Raw genomic sequence first — 23,990 nt, 5'->3', positions numbered from 1 at the left:
CTTTGATTATCACTTTCGGTTTCATCGGCTCCTTCTTCGCGTCGTAATAAATTACAAACGGCCGATTAGCGCTATAACGGTGACCTGATGATTGGCTGTCAGAGGCGCATACTTCTCTTTCGTTGGCATCTTCCCTTTTGTTAAGGACCTTAATCTCCTTATTATCCATCCGGTCTTGAAGTAACCTTTTAAATTCCTCACACGATTAAATGTCGTGTCCTACAATTCCATGGAAATTGCAAAAACTTTGACCTTCTTCTCCGAGAAATCTGTCGGGGTGACAGAGCAATCCTTTCTTAATCAGTACTTCCCAGATTTTCTGCAGAGGCGTCCTTATTTCCGAAACATATCTTCTGACTTTCTATTCGTCCTCTTTCCCCACTATGCTCATATTCCCTTCGGTATGGTTAGAGAACGGGTTCCCAGTTGCATTACTGGCACTATTGAATCGTAGGATGCTCGCATCAACGAGTCCTTGAACTCTCTTCTTAAAGGCTAGGCAATTCTCCGTGGAATGCCCCTAGTTTCCAGCATGGTATGCACAACTAACATTTGGATCGTACCACTTCGGGTATGAAGGTTTAAGGGGTGCCATGTGATGAGGAGATATTAATTGTTTCTCCAAGAGTTTTGGGTACAGTTCCCCATACGACATAGGGATAGGAGTAAATTACTGTCTCTCGGGATTGGGCCTTACTGGTCTTGATTCATTTCTGGGTTGGCTTTGAGCGGATAGAATGTTTTGTGGGAGCGTGGTGACGGGCCTTTGGTTGTTTATGGCGTATACGGGGTAGGAAGGAGGTGGTGCTTGGTAGTAAAGGGTTTGAGGGGGATAATAGAAATTCGGAGGTGGATAATTTCGAGGTCGGGGTGGGTTTGGATATGGATTAGGGGTATAACGGCTTCCCATTCCTACCATATGGGCTTCTGGTTCCTTCTTCTTCATGGGGGCTACCCTTCTTGAACTTTTTTGACCTTCCATTCTACCGCTCTTGATGGCATTCTCTATAAGCTCACCGGATATTACAATATCCGCAAAGTCTTTCGTGGCACTTCCCACTAGTTTGTCATAAAATGGCACCTTTAAGGTGTTGATAAAGAGAACGATTATATCCGTTTTTGTTGGTGGGGGTTCAACTAGGGCCGAGACATCCCTCCATCTTTGCGCATACTGTCTAAAAGTTTCCGATGGTTTTTCTCCATCATTTGCAAAGTCATCCGGCCTGGCACCATATCCGATACATATTTGTACTGCTCACAGAATGCTGATGCCAAGTCCTTCCAAGATCAGATATTTTCCTTACTAAGCTGGTTGTACCACCGAAGAGCCGATCCTACTAGACTATCTTGAAAACAATGTATGAGTAGCTTATCTTTGTTCACATAACCGGTCATCTTCCGGCAGAACATGATGGTATGCACTTTTCGGCATCTTGCCCCATCGTACTTTTCGAAATCAGGCACCTTGAACTTTGGAGGCAGAATTAGATCGGGTACCAAACTGTGTTCTTTTGCACCTAGTGTAGAGAAGACTTCAGTGCCTTCTATCACTTTGAGTCTTTCCTCTAGACTCTTATATTTCTCATTAGCATTGTGATTATCCAATTTCAACCTGGCTATCTTTGCTGGACTGTCCAAATCTGGAACGAGTGGATCAGCAGGACTAGCCCCCGGGTTTGATACGAACATTCCTTGTCCCAGATTAGCAGGGGCGCAGGTCGTTGCTCTAGGCCTATAGGTTCCCATTGAGCGTACTCTCTTTGTGTTGCGTAAGCATGTGGTGGAGTAAATCCTAGCGGATGGGGCGGATCCTGATCGAGGTTAACCCTTGACTGTGGTTTCACAACGTCAAGGTTCATAGGTCCCTTTCCTTTTACTAGAGCTGTCATCATTTCCATCATCTTGGCCATTTGGTCCCTTTGTTCGAGCGATTCTTCTCGAAACCTCACCATTAAGTCTCTTGTCTCTTGCTGCGACTTGGCCAACTGTTCTTGTAATTCCCTTTGAATTCTTTCCATCCTTTCAATCCTTTCATTGAACTCAGCCTCCATTGTTCTAGCTTGTCGACGCGTTCTATACGAATGGCGTGATTCCAGATTTGAAGTGTTGTGACTGCGAATTATATGATTCTAACCTTAGCGAGTGATTATGGGATAGGTACATGCAATGGATGAATGAATGCATAAATGAATGTCAATCATGAAATAAATGCAAGAAATGGGTGTTGATTTCAAGATAACCCCTATTTAGGCATTTCATTCATCAAAAGAGTTCATTACAAAACATTTTTCCATTTTCGATTCAGCCATTACACAAACTTCCTAGCTATATCACCATATTTCTTTACTCGTGTTATGAATTCTGATATGTGCGATCTTCGACTTGAAGGGAATTGGCAAATAAGAATTTCAGCTTATTCTAATAGTTGTACCACGTGCATGGCTACCCCACGAATTTCATTGATCAAATAGCTAAGTTGCATTTATTTTTCTTGGAGGCCTTCTTCGTAAGCACAAATGTCTCTATCATACTGACTATTCTTTTCTTCTAAAGCCTTCAAGAGAGTATCTAGCTGTTGTTGACGATCTTGCAGCATATCTTCTAAATCTCATATCCTCTCTTTTAGTTCTTGACATTTAGATCGACTAGTCATTACCTCGGCAGACACAGCTTCATATTCGATATTCTTCTTCCTTAGCTCCATCATAGCTCGCGCAGCCTTTTCTTCTTCTTTCTTCGCTCTCCCTTTCCAGAATTCCATCCCTCATTTGATGTTGCTAATTTCCTCCTTCCATTCTACTGATGACTTGGCCAACCCACTGTTCTTTATTGTGCCTCTTAACTTTTTATTTTCCAGATGGAGGTCCCTTCAGTCATTTCTTACAACTTCAACTTCTTTTTGCACTTTCTCAGTTTTGGACCTTTCAATCTGAACGTCAATATTCAACTGGTAATTTTCTTCTTGAAGAGCACTGAGGTCCCTTGACATCTTGGTCTTTTCACGTTCAAACTCTTGCTTGCCACTTCTAACTCAGACGACATTTCCTTTAAGAAAGGATTCTAAAATGCGTAACTCATTGACAAAACTTGCTGACTATTTACCCGTTGTATCCTTCATACATCGTAATTTTGAGTAAGAGTATCAGCGTACAGGGCCAACTCTATCAGATGAACTTCCTTCTAAGATTTTGCAGTGCCTCGGACCCTCTTCATATACCCTTCACCCGCAAAAGTAAACTCGGACTGTGCTAATCCTCCAGTGGCAGGTATGAATTGTCGCAAAAAAATTACCTTTTGACTAACAGCGGGGCATATCCAACTCCTCCACATAATCCGAGTAGTGGCACCCAGTCTTGATCCCCGACCTTGTATAGCAGAACCGAAGGGCGTATCCACGGTACTCTCCATGTTATATCCTCAGCGCGAAGGTTCTGAAAAACTAAGACCCAATATTGCTCAGTAACTTCCTTTGGCCATTCTTTCTTGAGATAAGCTTCCAACGGGGCAAATATTTTTGAAAATATATGGAACAGTGTGTGCTCTACTTTCCAGAAGTGACTCAAGATCCAAACATTGAGCAACTGTGCGCATTCAATAAATCGTCCTTCTCCTTTCCTTCGACAACTACTCAGGGATCTGAAGGTCTCGGATAGGATAGTCGGGACAGGGTTGATTCCTTGTTTTAATCTTTCGAAGAAATCCACCACCGTAACTTCTATGTGTCCAAGGACTTTTGGGAAGATGATCAAACCGTAAATGGCCAAAGTGAATAGATTTACCTTTTTCAACATGTCGGGATGGTTCAGAACCAAATCTCGTAGGGAAGACCATAGAATGCAAATGGTTTCATTCTTCTTCTTTATCTATTTTTCGGCTCATGCGTCAGTCATGTCTATCAATCTCACTAACTTTTTCTTGAAGGTCATCGGCTTAGGCTCATTCACATATACTTTATAGAATTGCGCATTTTCAACACGAAGCAAAGCAACGTACTTCTCTATAGTCGGAGTCATATCTTCTCGATTGAAGGTAAAACATTGGTAAGTCGAATCCCAAAATTTGACCATGGCTTGGATTAATCGTTCATCTACGTTGACAACAATCAAGTTGGCTACGTCCCCATATCTTTCAGTGAAGATACCCCTAGTGTCTGAGTCCCACTGATTCCAAACCCGAACCAAATCTTCAAGGTTATTCTGGCGAACATTCACAGTTATATGCTCGGGCAGATTGGCAATACATCCCTCCACTGGACTATCCCCTTTTTTTCTGAGTTTTTAGAGACCAGTCCCGAACCACGGCATTCTTCTCGGTTGTTTGTATAATTGACTCTTCCATTAGAAACCCGTTTTTTGGCAACCGATCTCTAGTCAACACCTTCCTAATATGATGCCTATAATACATGATGCAAAATAAGAACACAGACAAATATCTTGGTTAGTACAACAAATATGAATTATGGAAAATCAAAATAGAAAGTGCAAATGTCAAAGAAATAAAAGGTAAAAGGTGTTTCTCCCATGTACTTATTTTGGTGACTATTAACGGACGGAGGTTCGGCATGGCTCTAATTAGGTGGCTCGTACAGTTCACTATATGCGGTTTCTGTTCTATACAGGTACTCGAATTATCCGTACTGTCATCTACTAAGATTAGTACGAAGCCTCGGTCGTAGCCCATCACAGGCTCACGAGTTCAATTCGAGGGATTACATTTACTTATGCCTATGCAGAGGGACAAGTTAACTCACGAAAGCATAAGCCATATGTAACCCGAAAGTATTCACTAGCCTATACGGACGGACGAGTTAACTCACGAAGGCATAGCGTTTACTTTCACTTAAACGGACGGAGCCTGGGTATAGAGCTCATGTTATGCAAAGATGCACGTGCACGGTGTGTGGGGAGAAACTCACAAACCTTTCATTTTATTTAAAAATCTACTAAACTAAAACCATAAAGCTTAAAGCTGAAAAACAAAAGATAAAACAAATTAGAATATATTTACAACATAATGCGAATGCATGATTTTTCGAAAACAAAACTTGAGGATCATGACTAAATATTAACTTGAACAAGGAATTTCAAAAACTTGGACAACACGCGACTAATTCGACACGACTCTAAAAAAGGGTCTCCAGCGGAGTCGCCAGCTGTAGCGACGTAAAAATTTTAGCTTAGTCGCTAATTGTGGCGATTCAGTGAAAACTTGACAATCTGAAATTTGATTTTAAAATAAACAGGGAGTCGCCACTGATCCTTATCCTAGGTGTGATTTTCAAAAACATATAAAAAGTTCAGATATAGTTATATTATTACTTTTTTTAATACTATTTGAGCAAGTATAAAATTGAAAATACAGCAGTAGTCGAATTATTTTTTTTTATTTAGACTAAATGTTATGCAAGACCTTTTATTATTATTTTATCCATAGGCGATATCATCAGTTCTTCATGGCGCATCTCTCTATGCAAGTATTGACACAGCCTGCAACTTTCCTTGCAACTAATAAAAACAAAACAGATTGTTAAGTTCATATACATACTTACTTACTATCAAATATTAATATAAAAAGAAAAAAATAAAAATCAAATTTTCATAATATTAGGGGGGCCAAAGTGTAATTTTATCATTATTAATTTAAAATTTTAATTTTTTTCCAAAGGGCCAAAACAATAAATTTTCATTTTTGGAGGGGGTGCGGCCCCTGCCAGCCCCCTACATCTGCCTCTGTCCACTAGTGCTTTCGACATTAGGCAATGTTAAATGCAGTCTTCAGGGGAGGATCCGTTGGCGTCGCAGTTAGCAAAGAAAAATGTATACTTTAACCCAATCGGAATGAGTACTGTAACAACTTGAGGTGAGGGACTAACGAGGATCTCCAACACCAAATGTAATATCAACACCCATATTTCTCCCCCATTATGTATATATTTGATTCCTTTTTAAGATATATAGTTTTGTTTATGATTGTTTTGTATTGCATGAGATAGGGTTTATAATTTGTGTAAGAGATTGCAATGCCAAACTGCCCTTCCAAATTCTGATTAAATGTAAAATTAAGATGCCAAACTGTCCTGCCAAAATTTGATTGAATGCAAAAGTAAAAGGACATTTCTATAAGCAACCAAATTGATATGAAATGGACTTGTCATGCCAAACTACATGGAAAATGCTTTTGATTAATTGTCATTAAAATCATTTTTAAAGTTTTCGATTCATTTTAAAAATTAATGGAATTATTGTAAAAAACACTAGAATACAATCTTATTGAACTCAATTTTTTTTCTTTGATTCTCAAATGCGGATTCAAAATTACTTTTTAATTGAAATTTTTCAATTTTTTTAAAATATTTTTATTGGTGACTGATTGTGTCAAATCCTTCAATATCTTTTTTTTTAGAATTCATCCAAATATCTTAAAATAAATTAAGATAGATACATCTTAACAAGCAAATAACTTTAAAATAATAACAAAATTAACAATAAAACAAGTGTTATACAATATTCAAACCATAACAATAAAATAGAAGTAACACAATAGTAAAATAGTACCAACATAGGAGAAAATAACAAGAAAATAAAATTAAAACAACAAAGAAATAGCAACTTGTAGTGACATAAAATTTTAGCTTAGTCGCTAATTGTGGCGATTGAGTGAAAACTTGACAAACTGAAATTTGATTTTAAAATAAACAGGGAGTCGCCACCGATCCTTTTTCCTATGTGTGATCGGACACCTATTAGATTTTTTTTTAAAACAAAAAGAGGGACGAGTTTAGGTCTACGTCAAAAGCCAGATAAAAATTAGGGTTCGAGAGTCGGTTACGCGCGAGGAAGGTATTAGCATCCTCGCGACGCCCAAAATTGGTATCTTATAAACACGTGTTGTCTTAAATTTCAAAAATACGAGTTCAATGTAAGATTTAACCGTGATCCAATTGAAAAGACGAGAAATTTTAATTTTTATGTTTTTGAGAAGGACATACCGTTTTAACACGAGTCACTTGATATTCACCCAACATAGCGATGAAATCGATGACATGGTGTTTAAATCGGTACGTTGTCTTGCTTATTGAAATAAATAAAGACACGAATCAACAGTTTAAAATAATGAACAACGAGGTAATATATAAAAATGGGCGGGAAACGAAAGATAACAGTTGGAAATGCATCAAGGCACATAATACATACGACAATAATATTAAAGACAATGACAATGCACGCGATATTAAATGTAACAATAGTATCAAATACGAGAACACAATGAGAACATAATGAATATACATATATAAAAAAATAACATTAAGAGTATGTACATAATATATACTTATACATATATATATATAATTAGTAATAATGTTGGAAATATACTACATGTAATATTTGAAATATACATAAAGTGATAAAAATATACATAACTATTAATGTTAAAGTATATACATATGAAAAATGAATGTACATAGGGATGAAAGGTGTTTACATAATAATAGTAAATATAAGTAATTGATAGATATGTACATATACATAATATATTTAAAATGAACATATACAATATACATTTATGGTAAAATACATGAATACTATGATATTTTAAAGAACATATATACGTAATAATTATAATAAAAATAAAAATATACATAATATAAGAATATAGAAGTATTAAAATATAAATAAAATAATGAAGAAATGAATAATGTGCACAATAATATAATAAGAAAATATTATAATAAGTACTAAAAATATTTATATATATATATATATATACATGTATAATAATGAATAATATAATATACGAAAATAATACTAATAAAAAGTATATATATACTTGTAATAAAATATATGTACCAATATTAATAATAAATATAAATAATATATACATAGCATGGTATTAAAAACATAGATATATAAAACATAATACTAAAATATACATATAATATGCAAGAATATATATATGTAATAAAGTAATAAAATTTGTATATAATATGATGTTAAGAGTATACATATGAAATATGATATTAAAAGTATGTATACGTAGTATAAAGAATGTATATATATAATATAGTATTAAAATATATGCATAATATATTAAAGAATAATAATGTTATAAACAACTAGTAATAATACTTCATAAATATATATACATACTAAAATATACATAATAATAATATATGCATACAAAGTACACTAATATTTAAAAATAATAATAGTAAATATAATATTAATATTAAATAAAATTAATATTACAAATTTAATTTGAGAGCAAAAATGACAAAAGGGCTAAATTCAATTAAAAACAAAGTTTAGGAAAATCAAATAAAAAGAAAAGAGAACAACCTATTTCAACGCTGCAAATAGTGGGGGACTAAAACGAAATAAACCCCTCGATCAAAACGCACAATATTATGGGGACTAAATTAAAAACCATGGAAAATTATGGGGCGAATCAAAAATGACAAAAGACTTAATTGCAAAACATTTAAAAAGCGGAGGGTTAAACGCAAATAACCCTCCCTTAAAAACACGCGATCTCGCCAGAGCCGGTCGGGTCGACCCGACCCGGGCCAAAATGATGTCGTTTATTAATCGAGGGACCAAAATGCGTGCTTTTGGTCCCTATAAAAGCCAAAAAAATTTAAAAATTCATTTGTAACAGCAGAAGAGAAAAAAGAAAAAAAAAAAAGAGAGAGGAGAAAGGAGAGAGAGGAGAAAGGAGGGAGGGATTTCCGATGGGGGAGAGCACCGGTCCGTACACGGTGGCCAGAAAGGTAAAACTTTATATTTTTTTTGTTTTTTTTCGAATATATGTGTATATATATGTTAGAAATGAAGAAGAAAAGAAAAAAGAACAGATTTAAGAAGATAATAAAGAAAATGAAAAAATGAAATCACCTTCCGATTTATGTTTTCGTTCCTTGTTTCTTTTTGTATTTTCCTCTGCTTTTTATATTTGATCTATGCTATTTGTTGTTTGAATCTATTGCTGGTATTGTTATTCCCAAATGGTTAGATTTGCTGTTTTTTTATTTCTTTTCCCATCCCCCTTTTACAACATTTCATCCGGTTTTATACCCTTTTACATCCATTTTTATATTATTTCTGTCTCTTCTTGCAGATATTGGGGCGGTGGAGCAGAGCTGGTGGCGCCAAGGGATGGTGACCGGTGCTGGTGTCAGAGGGCAGGTGGGGGTAGGTTCGGCTAAGGGGTGATTAGGGTTAGGTGTTTTTTTGTTTCTGATTTGGGTCTTGGAGTTTTGGGCTTCTGGGTTTTGGGTTAGGTTGGGTTAGCTTAGGTGGGCTTGGGTAGGTTTAGTTATTGGGTTGTATTTGGGTCTTGGGTTATAGGGGTTGGGTTTTGGATGGGTTTTAGAGAAAGGGGCCTGATGTATGTTGGGTTTTAGGGATTAGTGGGTTTAGGTTAGTATTGGGCTGAGGGTATTGTAAATGTAAATGGGCTTATGGGGGTTTAATGTAAAATAGGATTCGAGTTTAATGATTGGGCCTCTTGGTTTGATTGTAATGGGTCTGGGTAATTTGTAAACGGGTTAAATGGGTAATAGTAATAAATGGGTTAGGGGTATTGAGTTATAAATGGGTAGTTAGGTTTAATTTAAATGGATCATGAGTAAAATTGGGCTATAACACAACTTATTTTGTCCTTTTATGAATTCAAGCCCGCTGAGTTGGGCCCAAGCCAAAAATGTCTTACTAGAGGCCCGACCCATTTTTAAATGGGCCTTTTTTTTTTCCAAACCTATTTTTCAAGCCTATATTTTTGTCAAAACCCTTCCACCTTTTCGGCAGGCCTTTGGGTTGAGTTAGGTGGCCCGACCCATGAGCTAGTCTAGCTCGATTCTCAAATAATTTTTTTAAATTTTTTATTTGAAAGATTATATAAAAATATGGTAAGATTAAATATTATTATAATAATATTAAATATCTTTTAAAGTAAATGTATTTTAATACTTTTATAGCTGAATTGGTGTCGAGTTACGCATAAATCAACTTAATCAACCACTTTATGTATAGTATAGATATTAAAATTATGGCGAGCATCCGAGTGAAAAAAACATTTAAGAAATATATTTTTAAAACTTATATAAAATTACATAAATTTTAATTGAAATGGTAAATTTAAGTATTAAAATAATGGTATCTTAAGTTCAAATCCAATTATTGTACATTAATATCATTTTTTGTCGACTACATCAACATTTATTGATTGGTGATCTGTTCATGTCGATAATTTTAACAGAAGACTAGGAATAACTCAAAAAAAAATAAAAGTCGATTAAGGTTTAGCTCAATTAGCACTATTGTTATTGGAAATATTAGAAGGATGGGTATTTGAACATGATTAAATGTATTTATTTTTCTATTTTAAGGATTGTGATTGAGATAGATTATAAATAGAAGTAGGCATGGTATAAAGAAAAACATATAAAAAGTTCAGATGTAGTTATATTATTACTTTTTTTTATACTATTTGAGCAAATATGAAACTGAAAATGCAGCAACAGCCAAATTATGTTTTTTTTTTCATTCAGACTAAATGTAATTCAAGACCTCGTATTATTATTTCATTCATAGGCAATATCATCAATTCTTCATGGCGCATCTATCTATGCAAGTATTGACATAACTGCAACTTCCCTTGCAACTAATAAAAACAAAACAAATCGTTGAGTTCATATACATACTTATTTACCATCAAATATTAATACAAAAAGAAAAATGAAAAATTATCAGACTTCCCTCGGCTGCTTAGCCATGAGCAGAATGTTGAGCTGCTAGTGTGGTGAGTGTCCTCGATAGTCTCCACCAAAAGGATGAAGCCAAAAAATCTTTTTAGGGGGTGAAATGAAATTTTAATTTTTAATAGTCTATATCTTTATAATTTTTAAAGGATTAAATTAAATTTTTAAAATTTTAGGGGGGCAAAAGTGTAATTTTACCATTACTAATTTAAAATTTTAATTTTTTTCTAAAAGGCCAAAACAAATTCTTGCCCCCCTACATTTGCCTCTGTCTACCAGTGCTTCCGATTTCAGGCAATGTTGAATGCAATTTTCAAGGGAGGATCCGTTAGTGATGAAGGTAGTAAAGCAAAACATATACTTAACCCAATCGGGATGAGTGCTGTAACAACTTGATTTCAGGGACAATCGAGGATCTCCAACACCAAACAAAACATCAGCATCCCTGATTTCTCCCCCTATTATGTATATATTTGATTCCCTTTTAAGATTTATAGATTTGTTGATGATTGTTTTGCATTGCACAAGATGGTTTACATAGACCTTGTGTAGGACATTGTCATGCCAATCTACCCTACCAAAATTTAATTAAATGCAAAATTAAGATGTCAAACTCTCCTACCAAAATTTGATTGAATGCAAAATTAAGAGGATATTTCTATAAACAATCAAATTGAGATGAAATGGACTTGTCATACCAAAGTACATGGAAAATGCTTTTGATTAATTTCCATTAGAATCATATTGAAAGTTTTCGATTCATTTTAAAAATTAATGGAATTAGTGTCAAAAGCACTGGAAAACAATTTTATTAAACTCAAACTTTTTTTATTTTCAAATATGGATTTAAAATTAGTTTTAAATGGAATTTTCTAAATATTCTTCTTTTTAAATATTTTTATAGATAATTGATTGTGCCAAATTCTTTAATGTCTTTTTTATTATTATTTAGAATTCATCCAAATATCCTAAAATAAATTAATATAGATGCAACTTAACTAGCAAATAACTTTAAAATAATAACAAAATTAATAATAAAACAAGTGTTATATAATATTCAAACAATAACAACAAAATAGTAGCAACATAATAGTGAAATGGTAGCACAATAGAGAGAAAACAATAAGAAAATAAAATTAAAAGAACAAAAATAGCAATTTTTTTGCCCTTTTGTGAATTCGGGCCAGCCCGGTCGGGCCAAGCCAAAAATGTCTTACTAGAGGCCCGACCTATTTTTTAAACGAGACTTTTTTTTTCTAAACCCATTTTTTAGGCCTATATTTTTGTCCAAACCCTTCCACTTTTTGAGCAGACCTTTTGGCTGAGTAGGGTGACCCGACGAATGAGCGAGTCTAGCTCGATTCTCAAATAATTTTTTAAATTTTTATTTGAAATATTATATAAAAATATGATAAGATGAAAATAGTATTATAATAATATTAATTATCCTTTAAAGTAAATGTATTTTAATATTTTTATAGCTTAATTGGTGTCGAGTTACGCATAAATCAACTTAATCAACCACTTTATATATAGTATAGATATTAAAATTATGGCAAGCATCTAAGTGAAAAAAATATTGAAGAAATATATTTTTAAAAATTATGAAAAATTGCATAAATTTTAATTGAAATGGTAAATTTAAATATTAAAAATCATGGTATCTTAAGTTCAAATCCAATTATTGTACATTACTATCATGTTTTGTCGACTATATCAACTTAATTGATTGGTGATCAGTTCATGTCCATAATTTTAATAAAAGACTAAGAATACTTAAAAAAAATGTTGCTTAAGGCTTAGCTCAATTAGAACTATTGTTATTGGAAAAATTAGAAGGACGGGTATTTGAACGTGATTAAATGCATTTCTTTTCTATTTTAAGGATTGAGATTGAGGTAGATTATAAATAGAAGTAGGCATTGTATAAAGAAAATATATAAAAAGTTCAAATGTAGTTGTATTATTACTTTTTTTATACTATTTGAGCAAATATAAAACTGAAAATATAGCAGTAGCCAAATTATGTTTTTTTTTCATTTAGGCTAAATGTAATTTAAGGTCTTTTATTATTATTTCATTCATAGGCAATGATCATCAGTTCTTCATGGCGCATCTCTCTATGTAAGTATTGACACAGCCTATAATTTTCCTTGTACCTAACAAAAACAAAACAAATCACTGAGTTCATATACGTACTTACTTACTATTAAATATTAATATAAAAAGAAAAAAAAAGACTACTAGGCTTCCCTTGGCTGCTTAGCCTTGAACACATAGTCGTGGCACATCCAAGTGTGCAGAACGTTGAACTGCTAGTGTGGTGGGTGTCCTCGATAGTTTCCACCAGCAGAGGCGAAGCAAGAAAATTTGTTTGAGGGGGTCAAAATGAAATTTTAATTTTTAATAGTACATACCTTTATAATTTTTAAATAATTAAATTAAATTTTCATGATTTTAGAGGGGTCAAAGTGAAATTTTACCTTTACTATTTTAAAATTTTTAAATTTTCTAAAGGGTTAAAACAACAATTTTCTATTTGGAGGGGCGAGGCCCTTGCTAGCCCTCCTACATTCGCCTCAGCCCACCAGTGCTTTCGACACCAAGCAATTTTGAATGCAGTCTTCAGGGGAGGATTCGTTGGCGACGCAGGTAGTAAAGCAACGTATACTTTAACCCAATAGGGATGAGTGCTGTAACAACTTGATGTGAAGGGCTAATAAGGATCCCCAACACCAAACAAAACATCAACACCCCTGATTTCTCCCCTTATTATGTATATATTTAATTCCCTTTTAAGATGTATAGATTTGTTGATGATTGTTTTGCATTGCATGAGATAGGGTTTATATAGACTTAGTATAGGAGATTTTCATGCCAAACTGCCATGTCAAAATTTGATTGAATGCAAAATTAAGATATCAAACTAGCCTGTCAAAATTTGATTGAATGCAAAATTAAGATGTCAAACTAGCCTGTCAAAATTTGATTGAATGCAAAATTAAGAGGACACTTCTATAAACAATCAAATTGAGATGAAATTGACTTGTCATGTCAAACTATATGGAAAATGCTTTTGATTAATTGTCATTAAAATCATATTTAAAGTTTTCGATTCATTTAATGGAATTACTGTCAAATGCATTGGAATACAATCTTATTGAACTCAAACTTTTTCTTTGATTTTCAAATGCGGATTCAAAATTACTTTTTAAATGAAATTTTTCAAATTTTCTTTTTTAAATATTTTATAGGTAATTGATTGTGCCAAATCTTTTAATGTGTTTTTTTTTTAGAATTCAACCAACAATCCTAAAATAAATTGAGATAGATGTAACTTAACAAGAAAATGACTTCCAAATAATAATAATATTAACAATAAAACAAGTGTTATATAATATTTAAACAATAACAACAAAATAGTAGTAAGATAATAGAGAAATGGTAACAAAATAAGGAGAAAATAATAAGAAAATAGCATTAAAACAACAAAAAAATAGCAGTTTTTTTGTCCTTTTGTGAATTTAGGCTAGCCGGGTCTGGCCCAGCCAAAAAATGTCTTACTAGAGGCTCGACCTATTTTTTAAACGAGACTTTTTTTTTGTCCAACCATATTTTTCAAGCCTATATTTTTGCCCAAACTGTCCCACTTTTTAGGCAGGCCTTTAGGTCGAGTTGGATGGCCCAACCCATGAGTAGGTTTAGCTCGATTCTCAAATAATATTTTTTTTATTTTTTTATTTGAAAGATTATATAAAAATATGATAATATTATTATAATAATATTAATTATCCTTTAAAGTAAGTATATTTTAATAATTTTATAACTGAATTGGTGTTGAGTTACTTATAAACTAACTTAATCAACCACTTTATATATAGTATAGATATTAAAATTATGGCGAGCATATGAGTGAATTTTTTAAGAAATATATTTTTAAAAATTATGTAAAATTACATAGATTTTAATTAAAACGGCAAATTTTACTATTAAAAATCATGGTATCTTAAGTTCAAATCCGATTATAAATTTTTCTAACGTTATTTCTTAAGTTGAATTAAATTGATTATTGTAGATTTTATATAAAATATATATAAAAAACCTTCTCACAGTAGTATTTGATATTGTCCAAAAATGTTTTTATTGATTTTTAATTTATTTAAATTAATTTTAATAAATTTTATATAAAAATATGAAAAGATAAAATATCCTAAATCACTTTTCAATTGACCCGATACTCAATTGACTCATAACACCAACTTACGCAAAGACTTAAACTTAATGTAGATAGATTAAGTGTTAATTTCATCTTCCTAGATCTCTGGGTATAAGTTGATTGCTATAAATTTTATATATAACATATAAAAAACGAAAAACACCATCATAATAATATTTATTAATTTGTAAATAGTATGCATTTTACTTAAATGTCCAACTAAATTAATGTTCAATCAAGAACTTAAATTCAAGATCAAGCAGTAGGTATCTGAGAATTTATATTTGATCTATATGGTTTAAATGCACTTCATGTACACTTAAATTAATGACTAAATTAAAGTAAAAATAATTTAATAACTCAACTTTAACATTTTGAAATTTGAAGATTAATATAAAAGATAAGCGATATGATTTAGAGATGTTTGATACAATTAATCCTAATATTAAATATTAATTAAAATTAAAAAATCATTCGTTATATATTTTAAAAGTTAAATTCTACTACTAGTCTTTTTATTTAACAAAAGTTGTGGATTTAGTGTCTGTATTTTTATTTGATCAATTTTAGTATCTATACTTTTTGAATTGGTAAATTTTATTCCTTATATTTTTAAAATTTGAAATTTTAGTCTTGACCCAAACAATGGCAATTACATTCATTTGGTTAAATTTAATTACTAGTCTTGTACTATGCATATAGTTGTAGATTTAGTTCATTTTCTTCAATTGGATCATTCTGAGTCCCTATACTTTTCAAAATTTGAATTTTTAGTCTTAAATATGATTGAAAATTATTTAGTGAAAATATGATTAAAATTTTTATTAAACATTTTCAAAGACTTGCAAAATACTCAAAAATATGTTTTAAATGTGTTTTATTTTATTTAAATATTTTTGGGCTAATACCAAAGTGTTCTAAGGTGTCTAAAATGTTTTTTAAGGAATTCTCGTATCCAAGTCTCGAGATATATGACTATATGTTTCGAAACAAGAAAACATGGAAGCAAAATTCTACTCCTGGGGCTGCTATCTTAAGACAAAAGCCTATTTGTCTGGAGACATTAGTCTCGAGACATGGCTGCCAATGGCTATTTTTTAACCTTGTTTTAAGACATCTTGTTAGGTCTCAAGACATGACGTGTAAGGACAATTTAATGCTTCCAACGGTTATATTTCATCCCCAACAGCCATAAATGTCCACAAACTTGTTCTATGACATAAATACAATTCAAGAACACTTTAAGACTAAAGAGAGAGATCCAAGCATCAAAATCAAGAGAAAAGTTTCAAATCTTTATTCGTTCATTTCTCTTGTAAATATTCTCTAGGAGTTTAGTGTCAAATCTTTTATCATTCACATATCATCGTTTTGAGAACTTATTTTTTGTAAACACACTCCTTGTAGAGGTCTCTTTGTTTACTATTTTTGTTTACTATTTTTCATATCACCATTTGTAATTTAAGAGGGTTTTAGTTGAGCTACAAAATCTAAAAAAGGTTCTAGTTTAGCCATAAAAATTAGGGGAAATGTTTTATCGTATCCTTGTGAAATAGAGATTGTAAAGGTTATACAATCTCCTTAAAAAGTATCAATTCTAGTAGAAAATTGAGAAATTCCTAGTAGTGGAAAGCTAAGTTAGTAGAGATAGACAATTGGAGCTAAACCACTATAAATCAAATTGTCCAAGCTTTTCTTCCCTTTTAAAATACCAATTCACCCCTCTCGACATATTTTGACCTAAAAAAGTTGATGACTTACCATATTGCACCAATTGTTTATCATATTTAATTACACACAAATTGATTATACAAATAAAATAAACACAAAGCATGATAAAAGTTAATATAATACAAATTATTAATGGTGCATTTGGACATCACAGATTAATTAGATGAAAATGTAATTACTAGAGTAGTAGAATGCAAAATTTTAAATTTGGTAGACGTGTTTGAGTAATATAGTGTAATTATATCATAATTTCTCATATCATATCTAGTAATATAAATTGTAATTACACAACTACATAATTTTAAATTGTAAAAGGATATTAATTATTATAAAGATTATCAATAATACTTGAGAAAAATTCTCTAAACAAGTAACAAAATCCTAAATCAAAACGTTATATAATACAATAATCAAAAATTTGTTTTTCTAAAACCATTATCATACCCCTAATAAAAAATAGGCGTCAAAATTTAGTTAAAATATCATAAATGTATTTGTACTAAGAATCGATTGCATTTTATTCCTCTACTCGTAAAATGAGTAATTAGATTCTTTACATTAAATAAAAAACACAAATAAAATTAAAAAGAAAAATAAATATCCTACACAATTTTATCTAATTACTTTAGCATTTCATATTTGTTGAGTTATTCTCTTTCTAACATTAAACGTATATCCATTGTTACCAAATGTAAATAATTACAATAAATACTATGCAATTTAGTTAAATTTTAGTATAAATAACTTATAAAAAATAGTATGTAATTATTCAGTGGGTCAAAATCTATAGAAAATTATTTTTCATCAATAAAAATTTATTTTGGATCGATATATAAATTCAATTTAATATTTTCACTATTTGATAATCCAAAATAAAAATAATTTGATAAAATTTTTCTATAAAAAAAGTGAAAAATGACAAGTAGATAAAAGTTTAAATAAAAACTTTCGAGTAGTTCAATGACCATTTTGTAACTTTTTGCTGTAATTTATCCTAAATTTTATGAATATAAAATGTAAATTACCCAAAAATAAGACTCCTTAGTAATTAGTTTAAAACAGAAATAAAACGGCAGAAGAAACAGAAATCTGAAACCAAAAAGTAAAGACGCAAGCTACTTATTATAATAGTGTCAAAATTTTAGCAGAAACCAATCACATGCCCTCTGGATTAATGATCATACTTTTCAAAACTCAACACAATGGAACCATCCCATTTAAGTAACTGAAAATCGATGATTTGTTCAATTTGTAGGTATGTTAAATTTGGTTTAGAGTTTAAGATTTAAGATTGTCCACACGGTTATGACTTTTATATACAATTATGTGTATATATATATATATATATATGTGAAAACAACGTCTGTAAGAGTGAAATCATCTATTGCAACATGAAAAACACCATTGTTGGATCCAATTAAAGAGGAAAGCTTAGCTTCCTCCATCTTATTAATGAATAAATTCATGTACTGATCCAAAAAGGAAATAAATAATAATTCCATGGCACATCTAGAATTACATGTTATAAATGATGACTGCAACTTCAAGGGAGTAGTGGCAAAAAGCCTAAAAACATGATGGTTTTAAGCAATTGGCTTCAATACATACAGTTTGCATGAATGCGGTCTCAATGTCGCTGTCAAATTGCCCACAAATGTTGTCTTCAGTGTTTTGTGCTGCAAATAGATGCACATTAATGGGTGTGTTACTAGCTATGTTACTCAAACTCGAGAGTGAAATTTGTATATATGTACATGTCAGACACGGGTAGAATTGATCATGAGCCGAGCCATCTGGTCGAAAAGTGGGATAGTTTGAGCAAAAATATAGGTCCGAAAATGAGCTTAGGCTAAATAAAAGGCCCATTTAAAAAATTGACTGGGCCTCAGGTAATTTTTTCCAGCACGGGCCCAACTCGGCCCAAATGTATCAATAACCTTAACAAAGTATAAGTACCTTTCACAAAAGTATCGATACCCTGCTTGGTATCAATAACGTTTTAAGATTCGATGTTTTGAAAATTAAAGAAAATTGCCTAAATACTGATACCCTCCCCAAGGTATCGATACTAGTATCAATACTATAGGATTTAATACAGGCTGGGTCAGTCCAGGCTTGAGTTTAGCATCTATAATTTGGGCTGAGCTTAAGCAAAATTTTAGGCCAATTTTTTGGGCTAGGCCCAGGCCTACCAAACAGGTCCAAATTTTTTAACTTGAATTTTTTTCGAGTTTTTTATATATTTGGAGGATAAAACAATCATATCCTCGTTTAGCAGTGATACTCTGAGTCTTTGTTTTTCTTAAAATAACCATGTATTGTCCGAGTAACATAAATCGCAAAGAATTAAAGGCATACTAAATGGGTATTAAGTAAAACACTTATGCATGCAATGGAAAATGACAATATATGCAATTGAGTACCTCCCAAAGGTCTCTGGCTTGAACCACAGTCTTGGGGTCTAGACCAATGTCATCCCAACGAGCTGTTGTAGAATAACGAACAGGACCCCTGTTGAGTAGGACCACGGCAATTTTATAACCAGAAAGAGGAGCTGACCAAATCTGTAAGAAGGCAGAGAAAGATTAGTAGAGTGATGAATCCGAGCAGAGAACAATAAACCAAAAAGTATAATGATCGGGTTTAGGATGTCTCCCCTGCTTCACCGCACATAACAGGAGCATACATCAAGAATATTGTCCTCTTTGGACACCTACAAACCTCTTAAAGGCTTTTGTCACCAGAAAGGAACAGACAATCAATCCCTCATGGGAGTCAAGTAGGGAAAAGGATAGAGAGATCCTTGGTTGGTTCAGACTGAACTAAGCTCTTCTTCGGGTGACAAAGTATTGAGGGGCTTGTGGATGCACAAACAAGACAATGAATACCTTAGATGTAAGTGTATGCAGGGTAACAAACAAATCCCGATACGTCCAATGATGCGGAGAGCTGTTCAAATCACGAACATTACAAAAAGGAGCTGTATGAAATTTACCTCTTGATCACCTTCCATCCTAACCTTCTTGGCTTGAAAACCGTATGGATCTATTGCAGGCCATAACATGAAAGTCAAAAAATGTGATGATCATCGATGAATGAAGGACGGAACATAATGGTATTTGTAGAAAGGCACACCTTGGTTAACAGCAATGACTTCCTTATTCGTGATGATATCCATCGTTTCTCTTGTCATATTCCTTATATCACAACCAAGAAGAAGAGGTGCCTGCAATAACATTCACACTTTTATCAACCAGATGCAACAAGTTTATCACCCGACATGGAAAAGAAGATTTCATCCATAATACCTTTGAAATAGCCCACAAGCTGAAATGTACTATGTATTCATCTTTTGTCATCCCTCCATTCCCCACCTCGAGCATGTCCGGATCTATTGAAACCGATGGCATAAGTTTATCAGAAATTGTACTTATAATTATAAATGATATCTACATCGGAACATTGACACTGGTTCAGATTTTCTAACCATTCCAACCACCGGGCCTTGCATATTCAGCATAAATTTCATTCTGGTCAGCTCTAGAGATCATACTGCCCGGGATCAAAAATCACAAGTTATGATTGTACTGCTCTAGGCCGAGGCTATGGAACCAGAAACAATAAAATCCTGACTTTCTTGGCATTAATATTTTACCTTTCCCAATTATCAGATATGTCGTTAGTTGTCCTCCAGCTATTTCCTACAGGAGCACCCCATTCAGCAGGGTGCATATCTCCCCTAAGAAACCACAACGAAACATAAGTCGAATTGAGAAGACCCGGCAAATACTTGAATAAAGGCTTAAGTTCAGTGCTTCCAAAATTACCATTCACACAGAGAAAAGAAGATGGGGCGGCCAGCCTTCATCAAAGCTCGAGTCATGACAGGGTATCTAAATTAAGAGCAGTAGCAACATAAGAGAAGATTGCTATAAGTTTAAAAATATTGCTAAAAGTTTGAAAAAAAAAAGGAAAAGCCAATCCCGTAATTGACCTTTTTGTTGGCTTTGAGCCATCATTATTGCAGTTATCATACTTCAAATAATCAATACCCTGCAAATAAAATAATACAGAATCACAGATTTAAGTATATATACATAAAAATGAAATATAATTATATATTTATATAAGATTAGCAAATGGAAAATGGACAATGAAATCCATACCCAAGAAGCAAAGGTTTTAGCATCCTGCTCTTCATAACCAAGTGAACCAGGCATTTTCCTACTACAGGTAAAGTACCTGGAAAAACAAACAACAACTTATCCATCAGCTTTGTCCTAACAATTCTAGATTCATAGAAATTCAACATTGAAAGAGTTGCATTACCCCGCATCCGAGTAAATCCCAAGCTTAAGACCCTTCTTGTGAACATAATCTGCAAGAGCCTTTATTCCAGATGGAAATGTTGACTTCTTAGGCACTAGATTACCCTGAAATTCGATTTGAGTCCGATCTTTATAAATACATCAACTAATTCTATACTTTTATAAGAGAATCATTTCCAGCTTTCTACAGCATCTAACTTGTTATATAGGAAAAACAAAAGAAAGCAGGAAGTATGCAGAAAAGGAAAACACCTTGTCATCACGAGAAATTTCAGCCCAGCAATCATCTAAGAAAACAGATATTGAAATGGTTTATCAGTCATTTTCAATCAAGGATACCAATAAAGGGTACTACTTTAGATTAATAGAATCATACCTATATTAACATATTCATATCCAAGCTTGGAGAGCCCGGTTGAAACTAGAGCATCAGCTGTCAAACAATCAAAATATTCATTATCCTATAATAAAAATGAAAGGAAAAAAGAACAAAAATAACCCTTCCTTTTTTTTAAAGTTGTATTACTATTTATCACTGTATTATCAACCATCCAATGAAATTTGGATTAAGGACTGCTTTTCAATCCTATGTTACTCTTATTTGAGTGAGTGTCAGATACAATTATGTGTTCAATATGGATACTTAAAAAGGAAATAAATGAGAGTATTTAAGTTTAAAAAAATAAAAATAAATTTAAAGAAAAAGGCATAATTGGATCCTATGTTTACCAGTTTCTTTGATCATTTTTTCATCAATATTGCATCCAAAGTGATTCCAGCTGTTCCAACTGCAGTGGAAGTAAGAAAATAAAAACAGACCCAATTTACATAATATTATCAGTATTTACAGAGAACAATCTCAGCAAAACATAATCGAAGTTCAATCTCAGTAAAACTATGGCGTTTTATGTTACGACCTCCACCGACAAAAAAAATAGTGAAAAAAGAGCTGGAAAAACAAAAACATAGCCTACCCCATGGGAGGAGTCATTCCAAGACCATTACTCAACATACTTCTTCTGTGTTCTGCTACTGTCAACGCCGCTAACTCCATCATCAACATTATCGCTGCTAATGCCGCCACAACACAGCGTCGTTTCCCCATCTCCGCCGAGATCTCCAACCAAAAGAAAAAGAAGAACAAGTGCTTTAGAACTGTTTATAGGAAGAAAATAAAAGAACAGAGCGATCTCTTTTGTAATGTATTTACAGTGAATGAAAGGGATAAAGAGATACTGATTGAAAGCTCTGTACTTTTATGGATTCATGCAATTATTTGTAATGCCAAAATTGCCCTTGTCAATTGACTATCTTTATAAATGTTTCTTTACAATAAGATAAGCAAGCTTAAGATAATTTTAAGAAACCACTTTTTTTATCAGTAAGACAAAATTATATTGGAGTTAATTGCATCAGAGATCCTTAAATTATGACATTCACTTTAAATTGGTCTTCAAATTTTTAAACATTCTAATTATATCCTTATGTTATGAAAATTTTAAAGTAAAACTGGATGGATGTTGTAAAAATCTTGATTTTAAAGTTTTCAAAGCTTTTAAATGAATTTGTCGTTCACATTCTCTTTTTTTAGTATTTTTTTTATTTTTAGTTTTTAATTTTAAAAGTTGTTTGACTAGGGGCGAAGTCAGGAAATTTTTTTAGGTGACCAAAATTAAATTATAATTTTTAATAGCCTATATATTTATAATTTTTAAATGATTAAATTAAATTTTTATCTTTTAAAAGGGTCAAACTGCAATGTTACCTTTACTAATTTAAAATTTTTAAAGAGCCTAAATGGATAATTTTTATTTTAGGAGACCCATTTCTTTAAATTTTCCATTTTAAATAATGAAATGACCTAACCGTTATAACAATAAATATTTGATGATGTAACTAAAATATTTTGAAATTTGAGAGTATCATAATTTAGAGATGACTGATGCAATTAAGCAAAATGTTCAAAAATATTTTACGATGAGTCATTATCAATTCATATATGTAATTTAAGTTTATTTACCATAATTTATCAATTTAGAAAATAGAACAATTTAATATAATTTTTTAATTTTATATTGAATTATTATATTACAATAATTGAAAGTTTAATTCAAGAAATATATGATTATATTTTGTATTATTATTATGAGATAATATCCTATGTGTTATATATGATTTTATTAATTTTCTTTCCTTGTTATGCATGTCCTCCGAGAGTATAATAGACTGGCAGATTGCCTAGTCAAAATTGTTCTTAATAATCTTAACAGGTTATCAACTTTTGAAAACCCACTTAATCATGTTCGATCTTTGTTTGAAGAAGATACTCATCGAATAATAGTTAATATAAGCACTCATCAGCTTTTCTACCAAAAAAAATTGTATATTGTACTCTACACGCATATGTTTATTGTGGAATTTTTTTCCCTATAATGTGATTTATTCCTTAATTACCGAATTTAATTATTTATGAAAATATGATAATAACATATGAAAAAATATGAGATTAAATTATTAAATTTGTTTAATAAATGTTTAAGGTGTAAAAGTTCTTAAATTTTTTCAAAAAAAAGCAATTAAACTCATGCTCTCTTTTTCTTTTTTGTATTGAATTTAGTACTTGAACTGTCAGAATACATCAAAAAGGCTCTTAAACTTTTTCAAAAAAAACAATTAAGTCCGCACTCAATTGGGTGCTTGAACTGTTAAAATGCATCAAAAAGGTCATTGGACCGTTAACTTTAACAGTTGACTATTAAAGTTAATTGCCCTTAATTTTTTCAGTTAAAGCCACCCTATATCACAGCCATGGCGTAAAATGTGGCAAAAAAATTTATTAAAAATAAAAATCAATAAAAATTATAAAAATTATTATTTTTAATAAAAATATTTAAAAATTAGAAAAAAAAGTTGTTCAAATTTATAAAAAAATTGTAAAACTTATAAAAAAATTACAAAA

General features: G+C 31.8%; 1 protein-coding gene across 1 annotated transcript; it reads right to left on the bottom strand.

Moving 5' to 3' along the window:
- Positions 1 to 18,107: 18,107 nt before the first annotated feature.
- On the bottom strand, positions 18,108 to 22,367 carry LOC108457914 (alpha-galactosidase 1-like). The gene is made up of 15 exons (XM_017757123.2): positions 22,006 to 22,367; positions 21,761 to 21,819; positions 21,408 to 21,464; positions 21,284 to 21,318; positions 21,033 to 21,136; positions 20,870 to 20,945; positions 20,698 to 20,756; positions 20,531 to 20,596; positions 20,359 to 20,442; positions 20,191 to 20,255; positions 20,012 to 20,094; positions 19,839 to 19,929; positions 19,699 to 19,748; positions 19,127 to 19,267; positions 18,108 to 18,379 (listed from the first exon to the last, which is right to left on the bottom strand). The coding sequence occupies exons 1-15, from the start codon at positions 22,134 to 22,136 to the stop codon at positions 18,287 to 18,289; spliced, it is 1,194 nt and encodes a 397-aa protein (XP_017612612.1). The 5' UTR covers positions 22,137 to 22,367; the 3' UTR covers positions 18,108 to 18,286.
- Positions 22,368 to 23,990: the final 1,623 nt, after the last annotated feature.

The sequence above is a fragment of the Gossypium arboreum genome, chromosome 4, assembly GCF_025698485.1.
Source record: "Gossypium arboreum isolate Shixiya-1 chromosome 4, ASM2569848v2, whole genome shotgun sequence".
NCBI lineage: Eukaryota > Viridiplantae > Streptophyta > Magnoliopsida > Malvales > Malvaceae > Gossypium > Gossypium arboreum.
This window is presented reverse-complemented; position numbering and strand designations above follow the sequence as displayed.